This window comes from Aulonocara sp. 'chitande type north' Nkhata Bay, linkage group LG17 (assembly GCF_057382095.1).
Source record: "Aulonocara sp. 'chitande type north' Nkhata Bay isolate Kocher_YH1m ecotype deep benthic linkage group LG17, A_spYH_male_GT1.1, whole genome shotgun sequence".
Lineage (NCBI taxonomy): Eukaryota > Metazoa > Chordata > Actinopteri > Cichliformes > Cichlidae > Aulonocara > Aulonocara sp. 'chitande type north' Nkhata Bay.
The window spans coordinates 27,583,306-27,606,088 of NC_141360.1; the positions used below are offsets into that span (position 1 = coordinate 27,583,306).

The 22,783-nt window shown below is 41.3% G+C and overlaps 1 protein-coding gene across 8 annotated transcripts in view; it reads left to right on the forward strand.

Annotated features, from left to right (window-relative positions):
- The window catches only part of magi2a (membrane associated guanylate kinase, WW and PDZ domain containing 2a), a 262,531-nt gene that overhangs the window by 229,929 nt on the left and 9,819 nt on the right, over positions 1-22,783 (forward strand). For 2 of the 8 annotated variants that reach the window (XM_086269989.1, XM_086269992.1), the window contains 11 exons: positions 1,222-1,253; positions 4,199-4,406; positions 7,761-7,802; positions 7,889-8,004; positions 8,302-8,494; positions 11,270-11,527; positions 12,008-12,193; positions 13,269-13,485; positions 14,201-14,426; positions 15,734-15,886; positions 19,812-19,950. In XM_086269989.1, the coding sequence (XP_086126115.1) occupies positions 1,222-1,253; positions 4,199-4,406; positions 7,761-7,802; positions 7,889-8,004; positions 8,302-8,494; positions 11,270-11,527; positions 12,008-12,193; positions 13,269-13,485; positions 14,201-14,426; positions 15,734-15,886; positions 19,812-19,950 (1,770 nt within the window). Of the gene's footprint in view, positions 1-1,221; positions 1,254-4,198; positions 4,407-7,760; positions 7,803-7,888; positions 8,005-8,301; positions 8,495-11,269; positions 11,528-12,007; positions 12,194-13,268; positions 13,486-14,200; positions 14,427-15,733; positions 15,887-19,811; positions 19,951-20,258; positions 20,348-22,783 lie in introns of all 8 variants that reach the window. The other 6 variants (XM_086269990.1, XM_086269993.1, XM_086269994.1 and 3 more) reach the window with 5 other exon arrangements.

Sequence of the window (22,783 nt, forward strand, 5' to 3'; positions counted from 1 at the left end):
TAAACCCTGCAGATGCACATGTGGGAAAATAAATCACATTGTCTGGCACCAATAGCTAATCCATATTGGAAGTCACTCAGATCACCTTTCTTCCCCATTCTGATGCTCAATCTGAGCTTAATCTGAATTAAAGATTTTATTTAATCACATAGGAATTGAATCTCCACTAAGACCCCCACCTTTATCTTGATTATTGTTGGATGACTTGCTGACAGCTGTCCATGTGACAGACATTGAAACACTGAAAGTCAGCGAGCTCACTGAAGACTCAGTTTGTAGGATTACATCTGTATCCATGACTTTTTCTCTTGAGGCTAAGTGTGCACATGTTCAAGTGTGTTGGCTGGTGCACATTTATCAGTGAGTCATTTTTATATTTTTTACCTGTCACAGCTGACTGAGCTCTGGAGCCTGTGTCACCAGTAGACTGCCCTCTAGTGGCATTTGGTGTGCAGTACATGATAATATAGAACAGTTTGTCACATTAGTAAAACCAGAGTGTCTGTATTTGTGAGGATCAGGATTTGTAATACTACATTTTAATGTTTTTTATTCATGCAGCTGATTTGGATTTATGGCCTAAAATGTTCAGCAAACATGCAGCTGATTTCTCTAATAATCGCACCTGCTCATAGATAAGCATTTAGCAGCTGAGGAGATTTGAATTTCCTTTAGGAATACTTGTGTAATAATGTAATAATTTGTCAGTGTTGTGTTTACAGCTTGTTTCCGCTGCCCCAAGTGGCTATAAATATAATAACGCAGGTTTAAAATGCATCAGTATAAAGTTTGGCCTCGCTTTCTATTTAACAGAAGGCAAACATTATTACCTGATATCTCCAAATCAGAATAAAAATCACGTTTTATCAGTAGCAAATACTCTGTATGTGCAGCAGTGAATTTTCTCAGGTCTTATTTTAATCTCACTTTACATTCACAGTTGGTTTCTGCCTCATAGAAATGTATTTGCCATCGCTTGCTTTGTGCTTTCATCATGTTTTAGACGTCCTTTTCTTCGTCCTTTCTACCACTTACAAACACTGCTGTCATGTCCCATTATTGTCTTCATTTGGTTTAAATTTAATTCAGATGTTTTCTTCATTTTATTATCCTCTAAGATATACCCTGGAAACCCTGGCTTCATTGGGTAAAAATAAGCCTCACATCTCATCTTTTTCCGTCTAAAACATAAGTTGTTTTTTTGTTCTCTCAACATTACAGGTCACTATTCACCCTGGAAGACCCCTAAGCAGGTAACATGCAACATCCTCAGAAATCCAGACTATCCACATTTCTGCTTTTTTATTCTGTAGATTACCACCAGTGGCTGCAGTGTGCATACGTATGTGCTAACTGGAAAAACTCTAAATTTAGCAGTGACTTGTCTGCTCTTTTGTCCGTCGTACTAACCCCCACTGGTGACTCACTATATGTCCGTGTCCCGCTTTTGATATTCAGCCCTTCTTTATCGTTATGAGATGGCAGAAAGTCCAAGTAGCCCACTCATAACATCACTAGACTTGTCCTCCAAGTCAGGCGTGATTCATAGCCTGGCTGGGTGCCATCAGGGTAATTTACACTCAGGGCATTAGGACTATTATGCTACAGCTCTAGTGCTGCTATCCATCTGTGTTCAATGCTTTGGCATGAGCCAGATATGTTTCATCCCCTTTTTAATCTTCATTTCATAACATTTGTCCATTTGGCAAAATTTTTCAAAAGCTTTTCTGCACATCTATACCCTGCTTTTCTTCCACGGTCATTTATCTTTCACCTTCTTTCTCTTTTTTTTTTCCACCCAGTAGAGCAAAAACCCGTCATGTGGCATCTCTGCAAACTTGCCTTTAGCTTCGAGTCCTGCCTCCACTGCTGTTATAAATACACTACTACACTGTCATTTGCTGTCCCTACAGGCCTCTAACAACTCTGTCCACCAAACACCCTCTCAGATCAGATTCATTTTGCTTTATCTGTGTCACCCTCATATTCCTTTCATGCCTTGGCCTCTTCCCAGCACTGCTCTGACCAGTCCCTGACCCCAGCTAATGTTGTCCCCATTCCAGTTCCCAACTAACATCAGAGGAAACCTCAGTTGTGCAGCTTTTAAGATGCTTTGTCTGCTGAAATCCCCTCATTATTCATCGTTTCTCCTTCCATCTCAACACAATCATCGTCTTTCATCTCTCTCAGAATAATTGTAATCCTAAACTCTGAGCTTTTGTAGTGCAGCAGTCAGCATACACAACCTCTTTCTTGTCTTGTTTGTTCACCTTTTTGGATGCCCCACCTGCGCCTGCCCCTCTCTTTTAGCTGCTAAAGCCCCCGACACTAGACTTCAGTACTTGTATAATTAGGTGTAATTTGTTAAAGGAATACTTCTGCAGCAGAGAATGAAATATGGAGGACTTTGGCTAATAAGGGAAGACAGGAAATCTCCTAATTGCCATATTGATCTATAGTCCTGCAAACACTCACCCCACAACTCCCAAGAGTTTTATTTGCAAATGAGCTTATTAAGATTTGCCAATCAAACTCAGCCGATACTGTAGGTAACGGAGAACAGTGCTTAATGTGGCAACACATACAGGTGTTTTTCATTCAGCAATGCTGTCAGCCTGCAGTGCGCTCTATTCATGTGATCAAGTAGATCATCGCCATAGTGTGCTTGCTTCAGTGTCTTAATCTCAAATAAGAAGAGACAGAGTGAAAGAGAGATCAGGATGCAGAAGTCTACTCCCCGCCTTAACAAGGTCCCCAGTCTCAGCAGCCTGCCCTATGCAGACGTGCTTCACATCAATAGCAGACGCGACTTAAAACTGCAAAGAGCGGAGCTGCTTTTCATTCCTGACCAGAGCTTCCATGAAGATGATATTTATTCTCGGTACATCTGGAACCAGATGACCTGCATTTCTCAGTATTAAAGTATGGCACTATGCAGCCAATCTCGCCGTCTCGCTTTCAAAAGGCCTGTTGTTCCCTCCAGATCTGTTGCTCACCCTTTTTTGACATGTCAACATGTCATCTTGGCTATCTGCTTAGTGTCATGCCATGACTCAGGCGGCCCCGCTTATCTGACACATCAAGGCTGACACTTTGACTGGTGATGTCAAAACTGCCTTTGTCACCTCCAAAGCTTGACAGCACATTTTCAGATGTCTTTCTGGATGAAAGTTATCCGATTTCTGATTATATACCACACTCTACCTTACAGATAGAGAATAACTTTTGCTCTGGCCCTTAGAATCATCTATCATTTTTTTTAAATGTCCATCTAGATGTGCCAATCACATATGTCAGGTGCTTTCCTCCCTGCACACATCCCCATAAACACTGTGATCTGAATGCCAAATAGAAACAGCTGGCAGTATTTTGCTTATTTCTACTACTAACCTCACTAACATGCTTGAATTGACAGTTGGCGAAACACTGCCCCCTAACAGGAAATATTGAACCACATCAATTAGGTGCAGCAGGCCTGTCAAGCTTTGTTCTTTCCCAGATGTTAAAATATTTTAGCAGGGCTGCCTATTGTAGTCACATTTGGGGTATTTCTTTAGTTGTCATAGTTATCTCAAAAATACAAGGCGAAGGCTGACTTTGCAAAATGCTGCATTCCTGATGTTTCAATCAAAGATGTAAAATTATAATTCTGAATACACATCATCATTAAAACAGTTTGGAAAAAACAGTAAACGGCGAGTTCAAGTGAGTCTGTAACTGACACACTTTGGTGCTTTTTTTAATGCCCAGGGCATCATCATCAGTTTCCTGAGTTGTCTTTTTGCCAAAGCTAAAAGCATCAAGTCTTTTCCAGTATGTTTTTTCTTTCACCACATGTTTTAATCTTAAAATGAGAAGGAGACAGATGTTACGGTTACATAAAAACATGTAAATTGACAGGCACCTTTTTGTGAGTCGAAAGCATAATTTTTTTTGTTAGAAATGAGTAGTTTTCCTTACTTTTCTCTGAAAATAGACATGCATTATTAAGTTGTAAATATGTCCGAGCAGGCAAAGCTTGACGGGTGTAGCAGCCATAAATGGGCGCGGCAGGGTTTAGTGAACTGTCACAGCTCCTTAAACGAAACCGTGCCTAGGAGTTTACGGTTCTTACTGTGATTTTGAGGATGAAATCAAGCATCAGGAGTGGGAGAGCAGGAAGGGAAATACTGACCGCTCATGCCGCTGTGCTTTGCAGGTGCTGGAGCAGTGGGAGTCCCAGCAGGGCCAGAGCAGCCCTGCTCAGACCAGCCTGTCGGCTCCTGTTATCCCCCACAGCGCCCCCTTCCCAACACACCATCTTCACAGGGCCTCGGTCCCTGAGTCTGCCTCCGAGGCCTTGGCCCTGGCAAAGCCAGACCCATATGACCTTTATGAGAAGTCCAGGGCTATCTTTGAGAGTAGGCGTAAGTACCAGCGTTGATACTGCAGGTGAAGTGCTGTGAAAACACACTCCTCTCTAGAAATCAAGCAGGCCAGCTTCTACGAGGGAAGGCAGAGGAGTGAAGAGCGATCACTCTTTCTCTCAATCACAGAATTGATTCATTGTCACTTTTGTTGCTCCACAGAAATCTGAAAAAGTCTTCTGAAATTTGCTGACCTCTTTCTTCAGAGCTGAAGATCTGTGTCTGAACTTTCCACACAATAACCACGAGTATAAAATAAAAATCAGAAGCTGTGTAGATAACTAGAAATACTGATCATTGTAAACTGAGAAGTGTCCCTGAATAATCAGACAGGTGCTTCTGCACAGTTATATTTCCATCCTGTGACTTGTAAAATTATAAAATTCTACATATTATTGCGATTGTGCATACATCATTCTTTTGCTCAATTGAGCATTTTAATCAGTAGAAAGTAGGACATGCTTTTTATGCACATTTGTATTTGCAGAATAAGGATTTTAGTAACATCACAGATCTATATTATCATAGCACACAGGTACTAGAATTAGTTTTCTTAAATTCTGTAACGAGACATTTACACTAAATATTATTGTGTTTCTTTCACATTATTTCACATCATCATTTCACATTCTTTCCTACTTGAAAGTAAAATGTGTTTCTGGGAAACATAGTGAAATACGGATTATGTTGAGTTGGCTTTTCCACTCTCACAGTGGTGTGTAAGCCAGTTTCTTCACTGATTCTCTTTAGAGGTTAACATCTGCCTTGCATATAACTGATAACAGGTCTCATGGATTCATGGCTTGACAGTATCTTTCCTCTGGTTTATTGGAGGATATTGCTATAGTAAAGTTACAGTAAAGTTTTTATTGTTAAGGCTGCTGTATATGAGGTACCTGCTATTCAAGAGGACACGGCTGTCAGAAAGTCTTCTCATCAAATCTTCCTGTTTCGCTCACTGTCGCTTCCTCCTCTTCTGTGGCGGATGCCGTGATCACTGCTGCCTTCCTCTCAGTAAAGGTCAGGGGTTGTGCCTGGTAATGCTCAGTAGGAAAAACACACAGACAGATTTTAGCAGTGCTCCATTTGACCGCCTCACTGGTGTAGGTAAAGCTGGGTGTGACCTTTTATTTAGCATCACAACCTCAGGCCAGCCCAGACTCCGTCAGCTGTGGTTAAGTTCAGTCTTCTCTGACCCTTAATAAATTAATGTCAGCGATTACATAAACAGACTGAGGTATAGGATCAGGTATTTCAAACTCTTTAGCATACATTCTCAGCTTTATGAGCCTGTATTAAAAATGGTCACAGTAGGTTTTGTGGGTTATTCAGTGTGACAGGGAAAAGCAGGTGTTCCTGTTTTGTTGTGTTTTCTTAAATATAATTTGACAGTTTCATACGCATTAAAGTCAAAGACACTTCAAAGACGGACATGTGAGATCCTGAGTGAATAAATCCCAAGCAGGCTGCATTGCTTGAAACCACTCGAGATTTTGTGTGCGTGTGTTTGTATCTTTGAAGAAGATTGTTCGAAGATTGTTTAGACCAGTGCTCCCAACCTTTTTTCATCTGACATCTACTACTGCAGCCCTGTCAGACGGACTCTAAAAACCTGTTCACAACATTCTTGATCTTTAAATCTGTTAAACTGAGCTTATTTTAAACTGCATCTAAACACTTTTGGCATAATTTTCAATTGTAGATAGTTATCTGATCCAGATGTCCTTACCTGTTAGCGTGTTATTTTAGCCATACGTCACTACTGCTCAGTTTAATAGCTGGTGACCAATTTCACCACTTTCGAGTTTTGTGTGTACAGTTTCGACCTTTTCTTTATTTTTTTCCATTATATTGTTGGCTGCACATCCATGATGAGAATCTTCTGTTACACTATATCCTGAAGTTGCATGATTGTAGATTGTTGGAGAAATAGATCTGGTGACTGTGGGGTCCAATTGCTCAAGAAACCAATTTGAGATGATTTGAACTTGGAGGCATGCCTGGAAGCAGAAATCAGGAGATGGGTACATTATGGTCATAAAGGGATGAACATGGTCAGCAGCAGTACTCAGGTAGGCTGCCGGGTTTCACTAATGGTCAGTGGGTACAAAGGGACTGAAAAGGTACAAAGAAATTATCCTCCACATCATTACACCACCAGCAGCAGCAGTCTGAGTTTTACGCTAAGTTTTGACCCCAACGTCTGAATGCTGCAGCAGAAATCGGGACTGATCAGACCAGGCAGCATTTTTCCAATCTTCTATTGTCAAGTTTTGGTGAGCCCGTGTGAAATGTAGCCTCAGCGTCTGAAGCTACAAGTGGCACCAGGTACGGTCTTCTGCTGCTGTAACCCATCTGCTTAAAGGTTCACATGTTGTAGATTCTCCACGTCTACATGCCAACATGTATTGAGTGGCTGCCATGTGATTGGCTGATTAGATATTTGCAAAGTTATTCAAGTCCAGAGGAACAGGTGTACTCCTTATAAAGTGGCCAGTAAGTGCATTTCGATGTAAAGTTTTGTTAACAGCATTGTTTATTTGTTCATGCTATCTAGTCAGCCAAGCTGTTCGACTTTTTCGGGTTTACTCCATTAATTAATTCAAGCTAACAGTGAGCTAATATTATAAACTACCCCCAAAAATACAGATATACTTGAACCTATTTCCTGAATTTGATGTTTTTGAGTGTAGAAATTGACTTTGTAATTTTGATTGTTCTTAAAATATAAAGAAAAAATATAGACATACTGAAGTTGCTTGTGGGGCTCGCACACAAGAATTTCACTCGCATGTGCTGTGCCAGTGTGCCTGCACATGTGATGTGACAATAAAAGTGATTTGATTTGATTTGATTTGAAATCCACCACTTCTCTATAAACAGAACTGTATATTTGTGGTAATAGCTGCCTCGCTCTGCTCACCTGTAGTCCTGATTCTTTTTCTCATCATTCCTGTGGAGTCGCAGCAGAGCGCTCACTATGATTAAAACACTTACAACTGGAATCAATTTTTCATTCACAGCCACTTGTCTGTGGTTGAGTTCATTTCACTACTTTTGCACATCATGGCGTCGTGCAAAGCTCCTGATTGCAGATCAGTGCTTGCACCCCACCTCACGCTGTAAATAAGGGATGGGTATATTACACGCTGTAAGCACTTCCCGACTTTTATGGATGATGCTGAAATTCTGCAGTGACATAATGCTGAGGCAGGGCCTTTCTGCCTTGTTTCTAGCCTTTATGGGAGCGTCTGTGTTTACTGGTGTACTCTTTGGATGTGTATGAGCATTTTTTTGTGCATTTTGCATTGTTTACAGGGACATCCTGTCCTTTGTCTTCATCTTTTAATCTAGATCCTGGGCAGCCAAGGACTGTTTTCCCTCTGGACTCTTCAGGTAAACACATACTCCTTACAGCTACGCTGGAGCTCCGCACACTGTCAGGCCAGGACTTTAATTATTTTCCTCTTGTTTTGCCTCAGGAGGAGAGTACCAGGACATCGAGGTCCACCTGCGCCGACAGAAGTCCGGGTTCGGTTTCCGGGTGCTGGGCGGGGATGAGGCGGGGCAGCCTGTGAGTCCGGAGACGCGTGAGAAGGCTCGTATGGCAGTGGGCGTGGAACCCTGTCATTTTCTCCTCTCTTAACCCACTACACACACTGTGAACACCTAACCTGACCTTTGCCCCCTGAGAGAGTGCTGGCTGTGGCTGCTTTGGTGTTTATTGCTGTTTTTTACTGTAACACAACAATATTTTAGCCATGTAACTGAGTTATTAATGTGTCAGTATAACAACCACTTAACACCCACTTGCATGTGACCCACACAGTCTACACTCCGGAGTCTCGGGGCTTATGAGTCCGAAATCTTTCTGACAGCCTGCGTTTAAAAACAGATTCTCATCGGGGCGATCATCGAGAAGAGTCCAGCGGATCTAGATGGGCGCCTGCGGCCCGGCGATGAGCTGCTGTTTGTTGATGGAATCCCAGTGGTGGGGAAGCCACACAGATATGTCATTGACCTGATGCACGGGGCAGCACGTACCGGCCAGGTGAATCTGGTTATCAGGAGGAGGGTTCAGGCGGCAGGTGAGGAAACAGCAGAGTCATCAATCTGGGATTCCTTCTTTATAGATTGTTTTAATCCACTGTTTAACACAGCATAAATGTACTGCTCTGGATTATAAAAGTGTGCAGCGTGCCTCTCCTCTGTCTGTTCTCGTCCTCCTCTATTACCTCTCCTGGTCTCATTCATGTCCTGTAATGATTCAGGTTTAATTAGTCAGAAAACCGAACCACTAATCTCTGAGTAATTATGCTGAAGCCTCTCTGAAAAACACATTAGCACACCTTCGCTCTCACGCACACACATTTCTCGCTCCCTTTCCTTACTTGAGTTTCTTTACCGTGGAGACTGAGCTGGCGCTTCTTCCTCTGAACTACAGCCTGTCCTGTTCTCATTATTACGCCCTCCACCACACACATGCACATGTTCCTCTCACCAATCAAATTCTTCCCACTCTAGTCCGCCCTGTCTGTCAATTTCTTCTCCACCAAAGGCTACAGTCTGACTCATGCCTGGCCTCTTGTGTTTTCCTATTTTCCTCCTCATGTGATAATAATTTGTGCACTCATTGGGTAAAGAAATACTAAATGTGGGCTCAAACCTTTTAATGATAACAAAGCTTGTCATAGCCTCACATTTACAGTTTAAATCCTGAACTGTTTAACTACAGAAGAGCGCAGCCCCACTTACTAGTGAACTATGAAAACAACACTGGGTTCGATCAGTCAGTGCGCCAGAGTGCATATGCACACTTTTGTCAGTGTATGCTAGAGGTGCTAGAAGCTACTTTAGCTGTGGTCAGATTGACATAAGGCAGCGTTTTAATGATGTGTTTTGAATTGCTGTCCTATGTTCGCTTCTTGATTCTTCACAGGGATGAGGTCTAGTTGCAGCTTAGGGGGGAAGATGAAAAACACTTTGCTGGCAAAACTGTGTAGATTTTCCACATGCAAAATGATCTTTGGATTCTATGAAAGTAACTCTGTATCCTGCTGATATTTTTTTCTAGTTAGGAATCTTTAGCTTCTTTGAAGGGGACTTTTATGCTTTCACTTATTTTATGTCACTTGAACATTTCAAAACTGTGGATGATCATATTAAAGTTGGGGGATCCTGTGAATCAAGCAAAGCTACTCTAGTATAGTGCAAAAGCAATATAGAGATGGACATTTCTGTATTGTACATGGAAAAATGTAACAGTGACACTACTTCAAAGTGTCACAACACTGCTTTATCACTGGATTGTGAGTAGAAGAATTAAAGAAGCAGGAAACAAAGAATTAAACTGTTCCAGGAGCTCCCTGGAATCCACCTGGGAATTTCTATGATCCTCCAACAGCATCTCATGGAAATATATGTAGAGATCGCTCATGCCTCCAGCCTTGTTGCTATGCGCACACCTGGTTACAAAACCTGTAAGGTGCACCAGCTGTTTGTAACATCATTTTTGGGATGAGATGCCGTTCTCAAGAGCAGTAGTAGCGAGCATGAACTGCACTGATAGAAGGTAACAAGAGTTTAAAGGTACTTTAATTCATTTAAGAACTTAATATTGTATTATTCAGCGCACCACAATAATTTGACACCTGGAGTCACCTGCAAATAAAGGATTTCACGATCTTATTAAATGCAGCAAATTGTTAAGGATCAAATTACTGAAGAAAAAAATTATTTTTGTTCTTACTGTGTTTCAGAAGTCTAAATTGTAAGCTGCTAACTGCTACACTTTTCTGATGGTTTACTTAAAATAGCAATGTGAGGGCTAGAGGGTTACATCATCAAAAAAAAATAAAAAATCCACACACGAAAAAAGCTGCCTTATTTGAATGCTGCGACACAGCAGGGTTGCCGTTGTAGAGAGGGTCCTGAAAAAAACTCCATCTCAGCTGGCTGCAACAGGAAAATGCTCATTGTGCACTTTTGTATTATGAAGCAATGATGTATTTTTGATATGTTTTAGCTTGTGGCCTTCATCTGGATCATTAATGTATACATTGTAAGTGTTAATAGGGTTTGTAAGTCCTTTCCTCTCCCATTAGGCTCCTTAAGGTCTCCGATGTCTTAAAATATCTTAAATAAGCATTTACATTTTTATAATTATAATGAGCTTTGAAAGTCATGTTTGAAATAAAGATATGACCACCTTTATTCTTCAGCACCTCCTGTAAGCCTTCTTGGAATTCCTTTAAGTAGACTTCAGGAATAGTTCTCCAGGCTTCTTGAAGGACATCCAAAGCTCTTCTTTGGATGTTGTCTTTACTTTGTTCTGTTCTCTGTCAAGATGATCCGACACTGCGTCCTCTTAGGTCTCCGTAGAGGTCTGTGCATGACTGATAGTTTCACCTGTGTTTTTTTTCTATCCAGGTATACTATTACTGCATTGGCAGTGTGTTTGGGATCAGTATTATACTGAAAAATTAAGTCGTTGCCAATTAGATGCTTTCCAGATGGTTTAAAGCTGACAATACTTTTCGTTGTTCGTAATTTCATCAATTTTGACAAAGATTTCCTAACAGGTTTTTCTTCTTTGTTCAGGAGGTGACTTGCAGATCCTTTTCATCTGCTTTAGATAGTTTTTTTTTCTTTTGTCCTCCAATTGTGCAGTTCACTCAACCTTTAAGAATTCACTTCACACCAAGCTGAGATATGTCAGGTTTAGGGCTAACAGCTCTTTAAGATTCACCTTGTTGGTGCAAACATACAATTTTATGCCTTTGACATTAATCTGCACATTTGGGAAGGGTTCTCAAACTCAGCTACATACCTCTGTTCTGATTCCTCTCTGCGTCGCCCTACAGGCGAGTCTTGTCCAGAAAACGGCCGCAGCCCAGGTTCTGTCTCCACGCAGCACAGCTCCCCACGTAGTGACTTCACGTATGGCAACAGCACCAGCACACCCCAGGCTCCCAACGCTGGCATGGGCAACACCGGTGCTACTTCAGACGGGATCTCGAACACACAACCAAGCGATGTCATAATCAGCCGAAAGGAGAGCGAGGGCTTCGGTTTCGTCATCATCAGCTCGCTCAACCGGCCTGAGGCGGCCACAACTAACAGTGAGTCCAGTGATTATTAAAGAGTCAAGTAGGTGCTTAAGCATCATCAGTCATTCTCTGCTTAGCATAACAACTGCTTCGAGTGCTAAACATTGTGACAAAGCTCATAGATGCTTGTCAATAATCAGGTAGTCTCTTTATAGTGTGAAGAAAACTTATTGGTTAGGGTAGGCAAGGTCACGGCTTGGTAAAAAGTGAAGCGCCTCTCATTCTAGCTCCTCAATTATACATGCCCTCCCACAGCACGTCAGTCACACACATATCTGGCGCACTGCTCTGAGCATCAGTGCATCGCCCACACACACATGAAGAAAAACTGGATGCCTTACGTAAGCCTGAGGTGAATAGCAAAATGAGAGAGGCAGAGACACGTTCAGTCAGTCAGGCAGTGAGTGGTGTGTGAGCACAGACTAGCGTAATCCTCCAATCTGCTGCCGAGCGCGTCTTTACCCGCTGTTGCGTGTGTGAATGCTCCAACAGCTGTGCCCCACAAAATTGGCCGCATCATCGAGGGCAGCCCGGCAGACCGCTGCGGGAAGCTGAAGGTGGGAGACAGGATACTGGCGGTGAACAACCAGTCCATCGTCAACATGCCGCACGCTGACATCGTTAAGCTGATCAAAGATGCAGGCCTTAGTGTCACCCTGAGGATCATACCACAGGAAGGTGAGACATGGACACACACGCACACAAAACACCTGCTGACGGTGATTCATGACAGATATTGAATTAGCTTTGTTAAATGAAAGCTGCAAAGCCTTGTGTCACATTCACAAGCCAGTCATACTCTGTTTTTATGACACCTCTGCATGCAGATGCTTGGAACAGAAGTGCACGTCTCTAACAATAACACTAATACAGAACACACTCCGGCTGTGTCACTGAGAAATGTGTTCCCTTCTCCCATTTACCAAGTGATTCTTTTCATTTGTTGCTTTTGAGAAAGATTTCAATTCAACAAGAGACTTTTAACTACTCACAATAAACTTGAATCACAGCAACCAAGGCTGCCGAGAAAGGATTTTCTTTTTGCATCACTTCCCACTGATATTCCACTGACATTTGTATTCCCATTAGTTTGAAATACCTGTAGATTTTTGACCACTGTTAGTGGGCCCAATAAGGGATGCACATTACAATGAGGAGTAAGCGAGACTCACTGATGATCAAAACCGGAAAAAAACACACACTTTCACCAAATGATTACACAATAGACTTTGATAAAGCTGCAGTTGTGTTGCTAGATAGATTTAAACCCATTGTACTTCTCCACTGCTGGCCAATCACAGCAAGAAGCAGCTGAGGATATTGTGTAGCCATAGAAATTGCCAACCCTGGCAGTAGTTGTGTTTTATTTAAAATAGAAAATAAAGGTCTACATATCAATATTTTTTATTAAGAATTATTCAAATCAAGAACACTTTCACCACCACCCAGCTTTAATCGGCCGCTTGATTTTTTTTCAGGCCATTGTTTCATTTCTGTCATAGTAAATAAAGTGAAGACTCAAATATGCCCTTAGGCATGTGGTGAAAACCTAAACAGGAATCTCCTTTTCCGCTCAGATTTAGCAGTTGAAAAGAAATAAATAGCGCCGTTACTCCAGCAGATCAACTTTATCAGAGGACAATAGGTTTGCTGTGCTGCCCTCAAGTGGCCAAGACAATCAAGTTATAGTGACAAGACAGCCTTAGCTGATACCTTATGGTTTGATTTTCTTACATCACATTCTGTTTTTCAGAGGTGAGCAATCCTCCATCAGCCCCCAGCTCGGAGAAGCAGAGCCCCATGGCTCACCAGCACAGCCCTAAGGCCCAGCTAAACACTGCAGCCTCCCTGTCTAACCAAGCAGTGACAGAACCGAGCCCCTCTGCCAGCCAGCCCAACCCCATGCCCCACCAGAGCCCTGTGACTCAGCTTCCTGCCCCGACACCTCAGACCTACACCCACGAGAGCAGGTAAGAGTCGGTTTACAAGCAGCTGCCTTGATTTTTTTTTTTTATGACGCAGTGAAGCATTTTTTATAGACTAGCTCTTTATCTGCCACTGGGGTGAAACACCGTTCCTCTGGGAATAAAGGTACCCTGAGCGAGTCAGATATCTCCTTTCTCTTTCTCTTCACCTTGCGCTCGAGCCTCTCTCTTCTCCCCTTTTCAGTTTCTTTTTCCAGCTTCATCTTTGTCTCTCTTATTGTCCCTTCTCTTTGTTCATCTCTCACGCTCGCTCACTATTTTGTTGTATAACATCACTTAACTCTTATGGAGTGCTAAATTATTTACATAAATTGCTTCTTTATCGAGATCTGTTGAATATTTTACCAAGAACTACAGGGGTCCCAAAATTTACAGCCTCATTTCCGTTCCCTCTGCTTTACACAGTATTCAGATATCTTTGCACTCATCAGCGTGAGAGAGAGTTTGTTTTTATTATAAACATTTTATGTGATGTTTAATTTCCTCACTTAAGTTGTGTTTAATGGTTGTCATTTCAAAACTAAAAACAAGCCATTTCTGTCAGCGCCGGATGACCCAGCAATTTGTTAGAGATGGGGTTTCTTTTGTTTGCTAAGCACGCTGAAAGATAACACGAGTAATCTTCCATGTCCAAAGGTGGTGATGACAGCTGTAGGAATCCTCCCTGGAAGTTCCTCCTTCATTCTCATTGGTCTGTTAGTTACAGGTCTGAGGTGAAGGCGAGGCAAGATGTTAAACCAGACATCCGACAGCCACCATTCACAGACTACCGACAGCCGCCGGTGGACTACCGGCACCCTCCCGTGGCAGACTACCGGCAGCCGCCCACGTTGGATTACAGACACCCGCCTCTGCTGGACTATCGACAGCTAGCCACAGATGCTAGACAATTTGCCATCCCAGAGTACCGAATGCCACCAGTTCAAGTAAGGAAGGACTTTGCCTTGAGGATGAGAGTGACTCATCCTTCAACAGACTCTTTTCTGAAGGTCAAATCATACAGGATTGTCAATATGAACATTGATATTTGAAATCTAGGACATAATCATATCATATCAGTCCCCTACAGCTCTACGGAGCCTTTTTAGTATCTGTTAACTCTTTTTCTTTCAATTTTATCTCTGCTATCTGTGCACAAATCCAATTAAGAGCCAGACATGAGTTGGTGAAAACCTAAAATTGAGCACAGCGTTCGTTCAGGCAGGTCACAAAGTTGAGCTCAGCCTGCAATCCTGCATGATCAGCTGATGACAGCTGAGCTCAGTGCCAGCTTACAGGAGCTAATGGCTCAGCTGGTACCCCTGTACACATCCAACTGACCAAATCTTAGGCCTGCCTACAGATGCCAAGTCATTTTGCGGCACACTTACAACACAGCTCCTACTTTTCATGCTGCATATCTGTTCTCTGTGCTCCGTTATGTATGGACTGTCTTCCTGCTGCTGTTTGCACTAATACAAACTCCTCCATAGAAGGGAAACGGGCTCCCAGCACAGAGCTGTACCACCACTTATAAATTATTGCAGGTGTAAAGAAACCTTCCTTCTCCTTACTGAGCAGGTTAAAGGAGAGCGATAAATGGACTTAAAGTTGTATGGTGGCCATAAATATGACAAAAAATTGCCAATATTTCACCAATGATATTTTGGATGTGTAAATAAGAAACTACTTCCTAACAAGTAAACTTAAAATTTGAGCTGTATATCAACCTTGTGTTCACAGCTCAGCTGCCAGTGGCCAATAAATGTATAAATACTTCTAAATTTGGTTGGTGATCAGGGACATGCTGAGAGGAACATTTTAAAGTTACAAATTCAGGGTCTAAAATAATGTTTTAGGGCTCACATAGTGAAAAAGCTGTTACGTGGCACTGAATTACCTCAAACATATTTTTCATTGCACAGTCTCTTGTACAATAATGTAGTAAAATATATTTCCAGAGAGATTGTTTTTCTATTATATTCTAAGCTTGTTTCTAGATATTTTGAGTTTTTGTATAAACCCTTTGTTTTTCTATTTAAAGCTGGTTTTGTCTGTCAAAGTAAATGCCGTGTTATTTCTCAAAACCTCATGTATTGAAGCTAAAGTTTTGGTCTTATTAGCACCTCCCCCATTGCTTTTGCTCCGTTCTCCTTCAAAAAAACTATTATTGGAGACAATTTTCTGCAGTCATAGTCTGTTTTGTGCTCGAGTACGACTGCATCTGATCATGCGTGATCTCTGCTTGTCTCAGCTTACACAGGACTTCGACTTCTTCACAGTGGAGCTGGAGAAGAGCGTGAAGGGCTTCGGTTTTAGCATCCGTGGAGGGCGGGAGTACAAAATGGACCTCTTTGTCCTACGACTCGCAGAGGACGGGCCGGCCATTCGCAACGGGAGGATGAGGGTAGGGTTTGATGACATCATTTCCTTTAAGAAAGCGATTACCCCATCGTTAAAAGTTAAGCTGCTTTCAATCTTTGCTGCATTACACGGTGTTGTCTGTAATTGTCTGATGTTATCAACGCTGCAACTGCAACTTTTTTTTGTGCCAGCTAAGAAATAATCTGTCAAAATAACTTATGTATGAGATGGTTTGTCCTTCTGATGCTGATCGCAAGTTTGTCTCCTCCCAAATTCCCAAAACTTAACTTCTTCCTTTTGTTTAGCATCAGGTGATATTCAGCAGTTTAAAGACAGATTTAATCATTTAATGGGGCCATCATGATGTCATGTGTTTGATGGTCTCCACAGCTACACAGTTATCCTTTTAGCTAAAAAAACAAAGCAGCACACACATTTTCTGAATTACATATATATATGTAATAACAATAAATCCAGTGGAAATGAAAATAAAACCCTTCCACTTCCCCAGCAGCTTTTCTGTCTTTGGCGTTTCCCTCAGTCCTGTTTTCTTTTTCTTGCATGTCCTCCGATTCTTACATCTGCGGCTGTTAGCCTCAGTATGCACTACAGTGCTTATCTGTAATGAACCTGTCAAAGATAATGGTGTAAAATGCCCCTGAGGGAGATATTACTTTTCCTTTTCTGTGTTGTAATCGTTGTAGTCCAGTGGCTCCAGACGGACGTGGAAAAGGAAGCAGGAATACTTGTGGAGCTCTACTTAAAATCAGTAAACAAACTGCTGTGAAGTAGTGATAGTTTCTTTTTAAGTATTTAGTATTAAACAAAGAAAGTGAGAAAGAAAAAGTCAAACTGATTACCAGTAAAGTTTCTGGACATAAAAAAACTCCTATGACAGGTTTCATGTTGTACCAATTAACTGATGTAGCAGTCTACTACAGTAAGTTACATTTTAAGTTGGAAAGAGCTGCATTCAGTTCTCATTAAACATGGAAGTAACTAACACATTAGTTTAGAGTGCTTTGTTGAAGCCTCAAGTTGAGCATTTTGAAGTAGATGTGGACGAGTGATGTGTGGATCTGACAAACAAAAAAAAAGGACAAGTTCACATGAATAACTGTGTCAGTGAGAAGGTAGGCGCGCCCTACAGCAAACCCTGGTTTGATTGATTTTTTTGACTCTAACTGGAGCCACGCTTTGCACAATTAAATGTGTTTATCAAATACTCAAAACAAAAACAATGCCATGTTCAAAGTCATTTAAATCCCCTTTCTTGCCCATTTTGATGACCATTCAAGCAGGTTGCCTTGATCGTGTCTGCATACCTCAGTACACTGAGTCGGTGCCATGTGATTGGCTGATTCGATATTTCGGTTAAAACGCAGTTGAACAGGTGTACATAATAAACTGGTTAGTTTCAGTTGTTACCAAATAAAGCAAAATATAAAATGTACAAAACAGAAGTTTTACAAACCCGAGAGGGCACCTATGCGGTCACCCTCTCGGGTTAATTTTGAACTGTAAAGTTTTATTTTGTGTCCTAATGACATGTAAAATAAGTAAATAAAGCCAATGCCCCAGGATTTTACTTAAGTAGACGCATGTATGCGCTTCATATTTGTCACCGTTGATTGATCAAACAGTGTAAGCCGTGTGATCCCTCCTCCAGCAATCCACGTATCCACACCGCTGCATGCGGCGAGGAATCAATCTGCATTTAACTTAAGCAAATGCGAGACAGTAGTTAAAAAGCATGGCTGTCACTGTGGATTTGAGTAGCGCTTTAACATACTCAGGTGTGGAAACCAAAAAGCCCACATGCTCTGTGACTCCCTGCAGTCACTCTGACATTTTGAGTTTGAGCCAAGTAGTTTCTACTCAACAGGCTCTTAAAAAGGAGGAAAAAAAACCCTCTTGCGAACAAAATAATCAGCAACAAGGAGCGCTTACAATTTCTAACAGGTTTGTTTTTTTTAGGTTAAATGTCACTGTAGATGCTGTTAAGAAAATTGTATGAAGTGATTGATTTTTACCGATAATCATTCAGCACATTTAATTACTTCTCCGAGCTTCGCTCCCATCTCCTGCTTTTTGAGCTCACGTGCTGTCCATTCAGCTTTCTTTCCCTCTTTATTAAAGATGAAAATGGAGATCACTCTCTGCTGCTGTTAGGGGCTGAGGTTTAATGAGAACAGTCTTGGCTTCCACCTCTTCAGACCACTGTAATGACACGTAATGACTCCCCCTCTCTTGACTCTAGTCCACTCCTAACTTTAAAATTACCCTCCTACCATTACTGGGAGACTTCTCCATTTGTTAGTGTAATTGGCTCAGCATGTTTTGTCCTGTTCCTCATGATTTCTCCCATTAGTGAACCTCAGGGCCCTCACATGAAGGGCTTTGAAGTGTTTCATATTTGAGCCATCCTCACATACACCAAGGAGTGGTCACATAAAGAAGGGATAGGCCTGGGAATATTAACTTTAGGTTTTAGCTGAGCTGCTGCTGTTATGATTATTTTATACACTTAACAACCAGTGTATTATGTATTCCTCTTCAACTGCTCATTAACACCTCATTAACACAGATATCTAAACAACCAATCAGATAGCAGCAGCCCAATGCATGTAGTTATATAGACATGATCAAAACAAGTCTTGGTTCTAGCTCCTGCTGCTGCTGCTGCTGCTGGTGTAATAACCACAGTGTCCCCAGCAGTAACCAGATGACACACCATGTCACAAAGCTCAAATCATCTCAAACTGGTTGCTTGAATATGAAACTGTACTCAAATGGCCTCCCCAGGCACCAGATCTCAAGCGACTATAGCACCTTTGGATGTAGTGGAACGGGAAAGTCTTAATAAGGATCAAAATCTGTGGAGAATGTTTCCAATACCTTAAAACAGCTCTGAAGGCAAAAGTTCAGAAATCCAATCCAGTACTATTAAGGCGTAACTAATAAAGGGGCCAGTGATTGTAAATCTGTATTGATCCTTATAAACTCACAAGGAAACATTTCATACAAATAGCAAGGGTCATCTAATCATTTAGATTTATCTGCTCCATTCTTACTGCTTTGTTTTGGATTGATTGAGGGCAGTTTGGTTTTCCCTTCAGTGGTCATTGAGCTTTATTGATACTCCGTCTAATCGATGCACACAGCTTCAGACTTGTTCCAGTGGTTGCTGTATTTGGCTGTTCTGAATACAGCCAACAAAGTATTTATCGATCACAGAACAAAGCTGCCCTAAGTTCATGGCTGAAAAAATACTTCTTCTTTCTTTCAAACAGAAGCAGGTTGACAGTTACTAGACTGCGTTTGATTTATTCAATTATATTATAGGTGTAGTTGTTACCTTTGTGAGGCCTATGTCTTCAAGCCTACCACTACATTGTTTGATGACTGTAACTAATTTAATGTTCTATGTAATTTCTGCTGCTTCATGTTTATTGATGTTGAAGAGTCATTTCCGAGTGTATGTCATGAAGAAAAATTAAATGACAAAAAAGGGCATGATCTGAAAGCAAGGATGGAAGATAAATGCTGTGTATGAATGTTCTGGTCTGTTGCACAGCAAAGATGATGCAAACAATTTAATAACAAGAGACCAAGCAACCACAAAAGTAGGAAAATAGGGCTATATATCAGACTTGCTTTTTGGTGGCTTACAGTTACACACATGACACATCACTGATGTATCCCTAAATTGTCACTAATCAAATAAAGGCAAAAATGCCTAAAAGCACTATTTAAAAACCATCCATACGTTTAGTCTAAAGCAAATAAACCCCAGTCTACAATCCAGAAAGATTTTGCTTAGCTTTGGTTTAGATTTAGCATGTGACCAAAAGCTGTAAGCATATTGTTATAACTAAAATGTCTTATTGATTTGACCTTGCAAGGAAAGTACAAACAGACTTCTTAGCTTCTTTCTTTGTTTTCTTTGCAAACCTCCTGACATGCAGGTTGGGGACCAGATCATTGAGATCAATGGAGAGAGCACTCGGGACATGACCCATGCTAGGGCTATCGAGCTCATCAAGTCTGGGGGCAGGCGGGTTCGTCTCCTCCTAAAGAGGGGTACAGGGCAGGTCCCAGAGTACGGTAAGGTTCTAGACTTTAAATTATTTGTCTCTCAGATCATTTCTTTCTTAACACGTAGTATTTTTTTCACTGTTAATCTAGTATCACATCGACTCTTAGTAATATTAATCTGACATGCATTTTTATTCATATTGTATCTTCTGCCTCTGTAGCCGTCATCCTTTTGTATTTAATCTCTTAGTTCTGTATTTCACTGTTGCTGTAAACTAATTGTCTCTTCTGTCTTAACTAACACTAGTTTATCTTCTGTCCATTTCAGTGATCTATCACTAATTGATTGGTCTAGGTTGTTACTTCCCCTTCTATAGGAATGGTATCTTCCAGTCTCTCCATGTGCATGAAAAGTGACACGCATGGCTCCCCCTATTTCTTCCTAACGGGCCACTCTAAAGACACGGTTTGTGACCATACGAATGTTTCTTTCTCTTCACTTAACCCTGGCTTTCTGTGCTTTGGTATTGTGCGTTGTTTTCACATCAAAACTTGTTTTATAACTTTGAAAAGCCCCAAACTCTTGAAGATTTTTCTTTTCTGTTCTGTTTTTTTGCTCCAGGAGTAATCAACAAAAATCACACCGAGCTGCAGGAGGTTCTAAAATTAGTGAACATAACTCTGTTCCTGACTGAAAGATAAATCAGCCACCAACAGCTACCTATGGGCTCAAAAATAAAGCTATATAAGCGTGCATCCTGAGCCAGCCAGGGGAAATGAACGTGAAATATTACAGCAGATTATTTACCCAGTAAAGTTTCAGCGCAGCATGAATTGAGCCTGGAAGGGGACATTTATTTGTATGACACTGCGGGCAGTAAAACTCCAATGCGTCACTCACTCCTGTGGCTTCTGCGTCAGCATGATGCTCACTTATCTGTTAACCCCCCTCTCTGTGAGGCTTATTCATCAACAACTGGCCTGTCGCTCCCCCATGTCTGCCCTTCTCTGTTAGTCCCCTTCCAGCCCAGGTTTTAATCTCTCTGTGTGGAGAGCTTTTTTTAATACTTGCCTTGAGCTACAATCTTGAAACATGCACACAAGGAGTCCCGGTGTGGTCAGCCAGACAACACAGCACCCTATCTTTAGATAGCTACTGTTATCCGAGTTCCCCTGCAGCCTAGAAGCGATATTTTTTAACCCACATGGCCTAATCTGCGTGGGTTTGATTCAGCATTTAATCATTCCTAGTTTACAAGCAATTCATTTGCATACTGGAAGGTTATTCAAATCACGCGCTGTGATTAATTTGCCTATTTAAAGCATTAGCATACTAATGTTCAAAGGAGCGAGCTATTTTTGTTTCGGGTTGCTGTGAGATTTTTAAGGGTTTATGCAAAATAAAGCACCAAAAATCAAGAGTATAAACTGTGTGATGTAGCTGTGAGTATGAGCACAAATGTTATTTTGTGTTCATCTGCGTGGCGTTGAGATATTGAGTGCGCCCTTTCTAAGGGTATGCGTTTATCAAATTTATCAAAACTTACACTTAAGCTTGCTACTTAGGTGGTCAAAGTTATTTGCTACTTTTAGTAAAGAAACATGAAAGCAAACTATGTAAAAATAGCACTTAGTATCAGCATGTTTCTGTTCAAAACTTTTCTTCTGTTTTGCGTAGTAATTTTCTCTTAAAAGCTTTTTGTCAGAAACAGAAATCAGTTCAGATACAGTTTTTGTATGCTGAGTAATACGTCCTGTGTAACTGCTGTAAACCCTCACACTAACTGCTCGGCACTAAACTGTAGACCTCAGCATTATATTTTGCTTCCAAGGACCCAGATGTTTAAAGTGGTCTTGAGCAGTAGTTCTCCGCTTTCTAAAGGTCTTTTTTCATTCATTTTCATTCCCGTCCTTTCAGGGGAATGTTTTTTTTGTTTGACTCATTCTAGCATTAAAAGGCATCTAACTCAAGGGATGAATCAGTATTGTGTCTACACAGAACAGACTTTGTGAAGATCCAGTTTTAAATTGTAACTTTTGTTACTACCGGCCTGTCAGAAAAACATGATTTGTTGCAATTTCTTCAGCTAAATCTACCAAAACAAAAAGCCAAAATACCACAATTTGACAGGCATAAAACTGTATTACAAGGTTCAAACTTGGCATATTTCTGCGTGGTGTGCAGCATATTCTTAAAAGATTTGAGGAAACTGGACAAGTCCAGGACAAAAGAATAAATGGCACGCTTAAAAAACTGTCTACAGTAGAAGTCTGTAAAATACATTGCAGGCTCTGTCATGTTTTTTTAAGTTGGTATTTTTGTATGTATTTGGTATTTCCCCATTGCATTCCTCCCCTATTTATTTCACCCCAAAATCTTTTGTAAACATGAAAAATGTGTGGAAGTGTGAGTACTGTCACTGAAAGTGTTTTTAAATACATTCATTAATGAATTATAGTTTTTGTGAGTCAGAGAAGTGATCTTTGGCAGTATCTGACCTCTATCTGATTCTGCTCTTGCTAAACGGTTAAAAATAAGCTTTTCAGATGATTTTGATAAGCACAGATCTAGGTATTTATTTTGTAATGTGCTAAAGTGACTCCGCTGAAATTTAGGGAGATTAAGTGATCCGACACTGTGAAGCTCCAGTTTGCTCAGAAATGACCTCCTGCTCGTCCTGCATTCAAAATGCTCCAGAGCTTCTTATAATTGGGCCTCATGGCGCCGGTGTAGCAAGCCTAGCCTCTGCCCCCTGCCTAGACCACTGAAAATGACTGATGGCCCAGGGACTGAGGCTCATCGGTGCGGAAACAGAAGCTAACAGTCTGTGAGAGTGGAGAGTTGTGGAGGAATGCACCGCAGATTCAATGCGGAAGCTACACCGATACCGAGTTCCTCCAG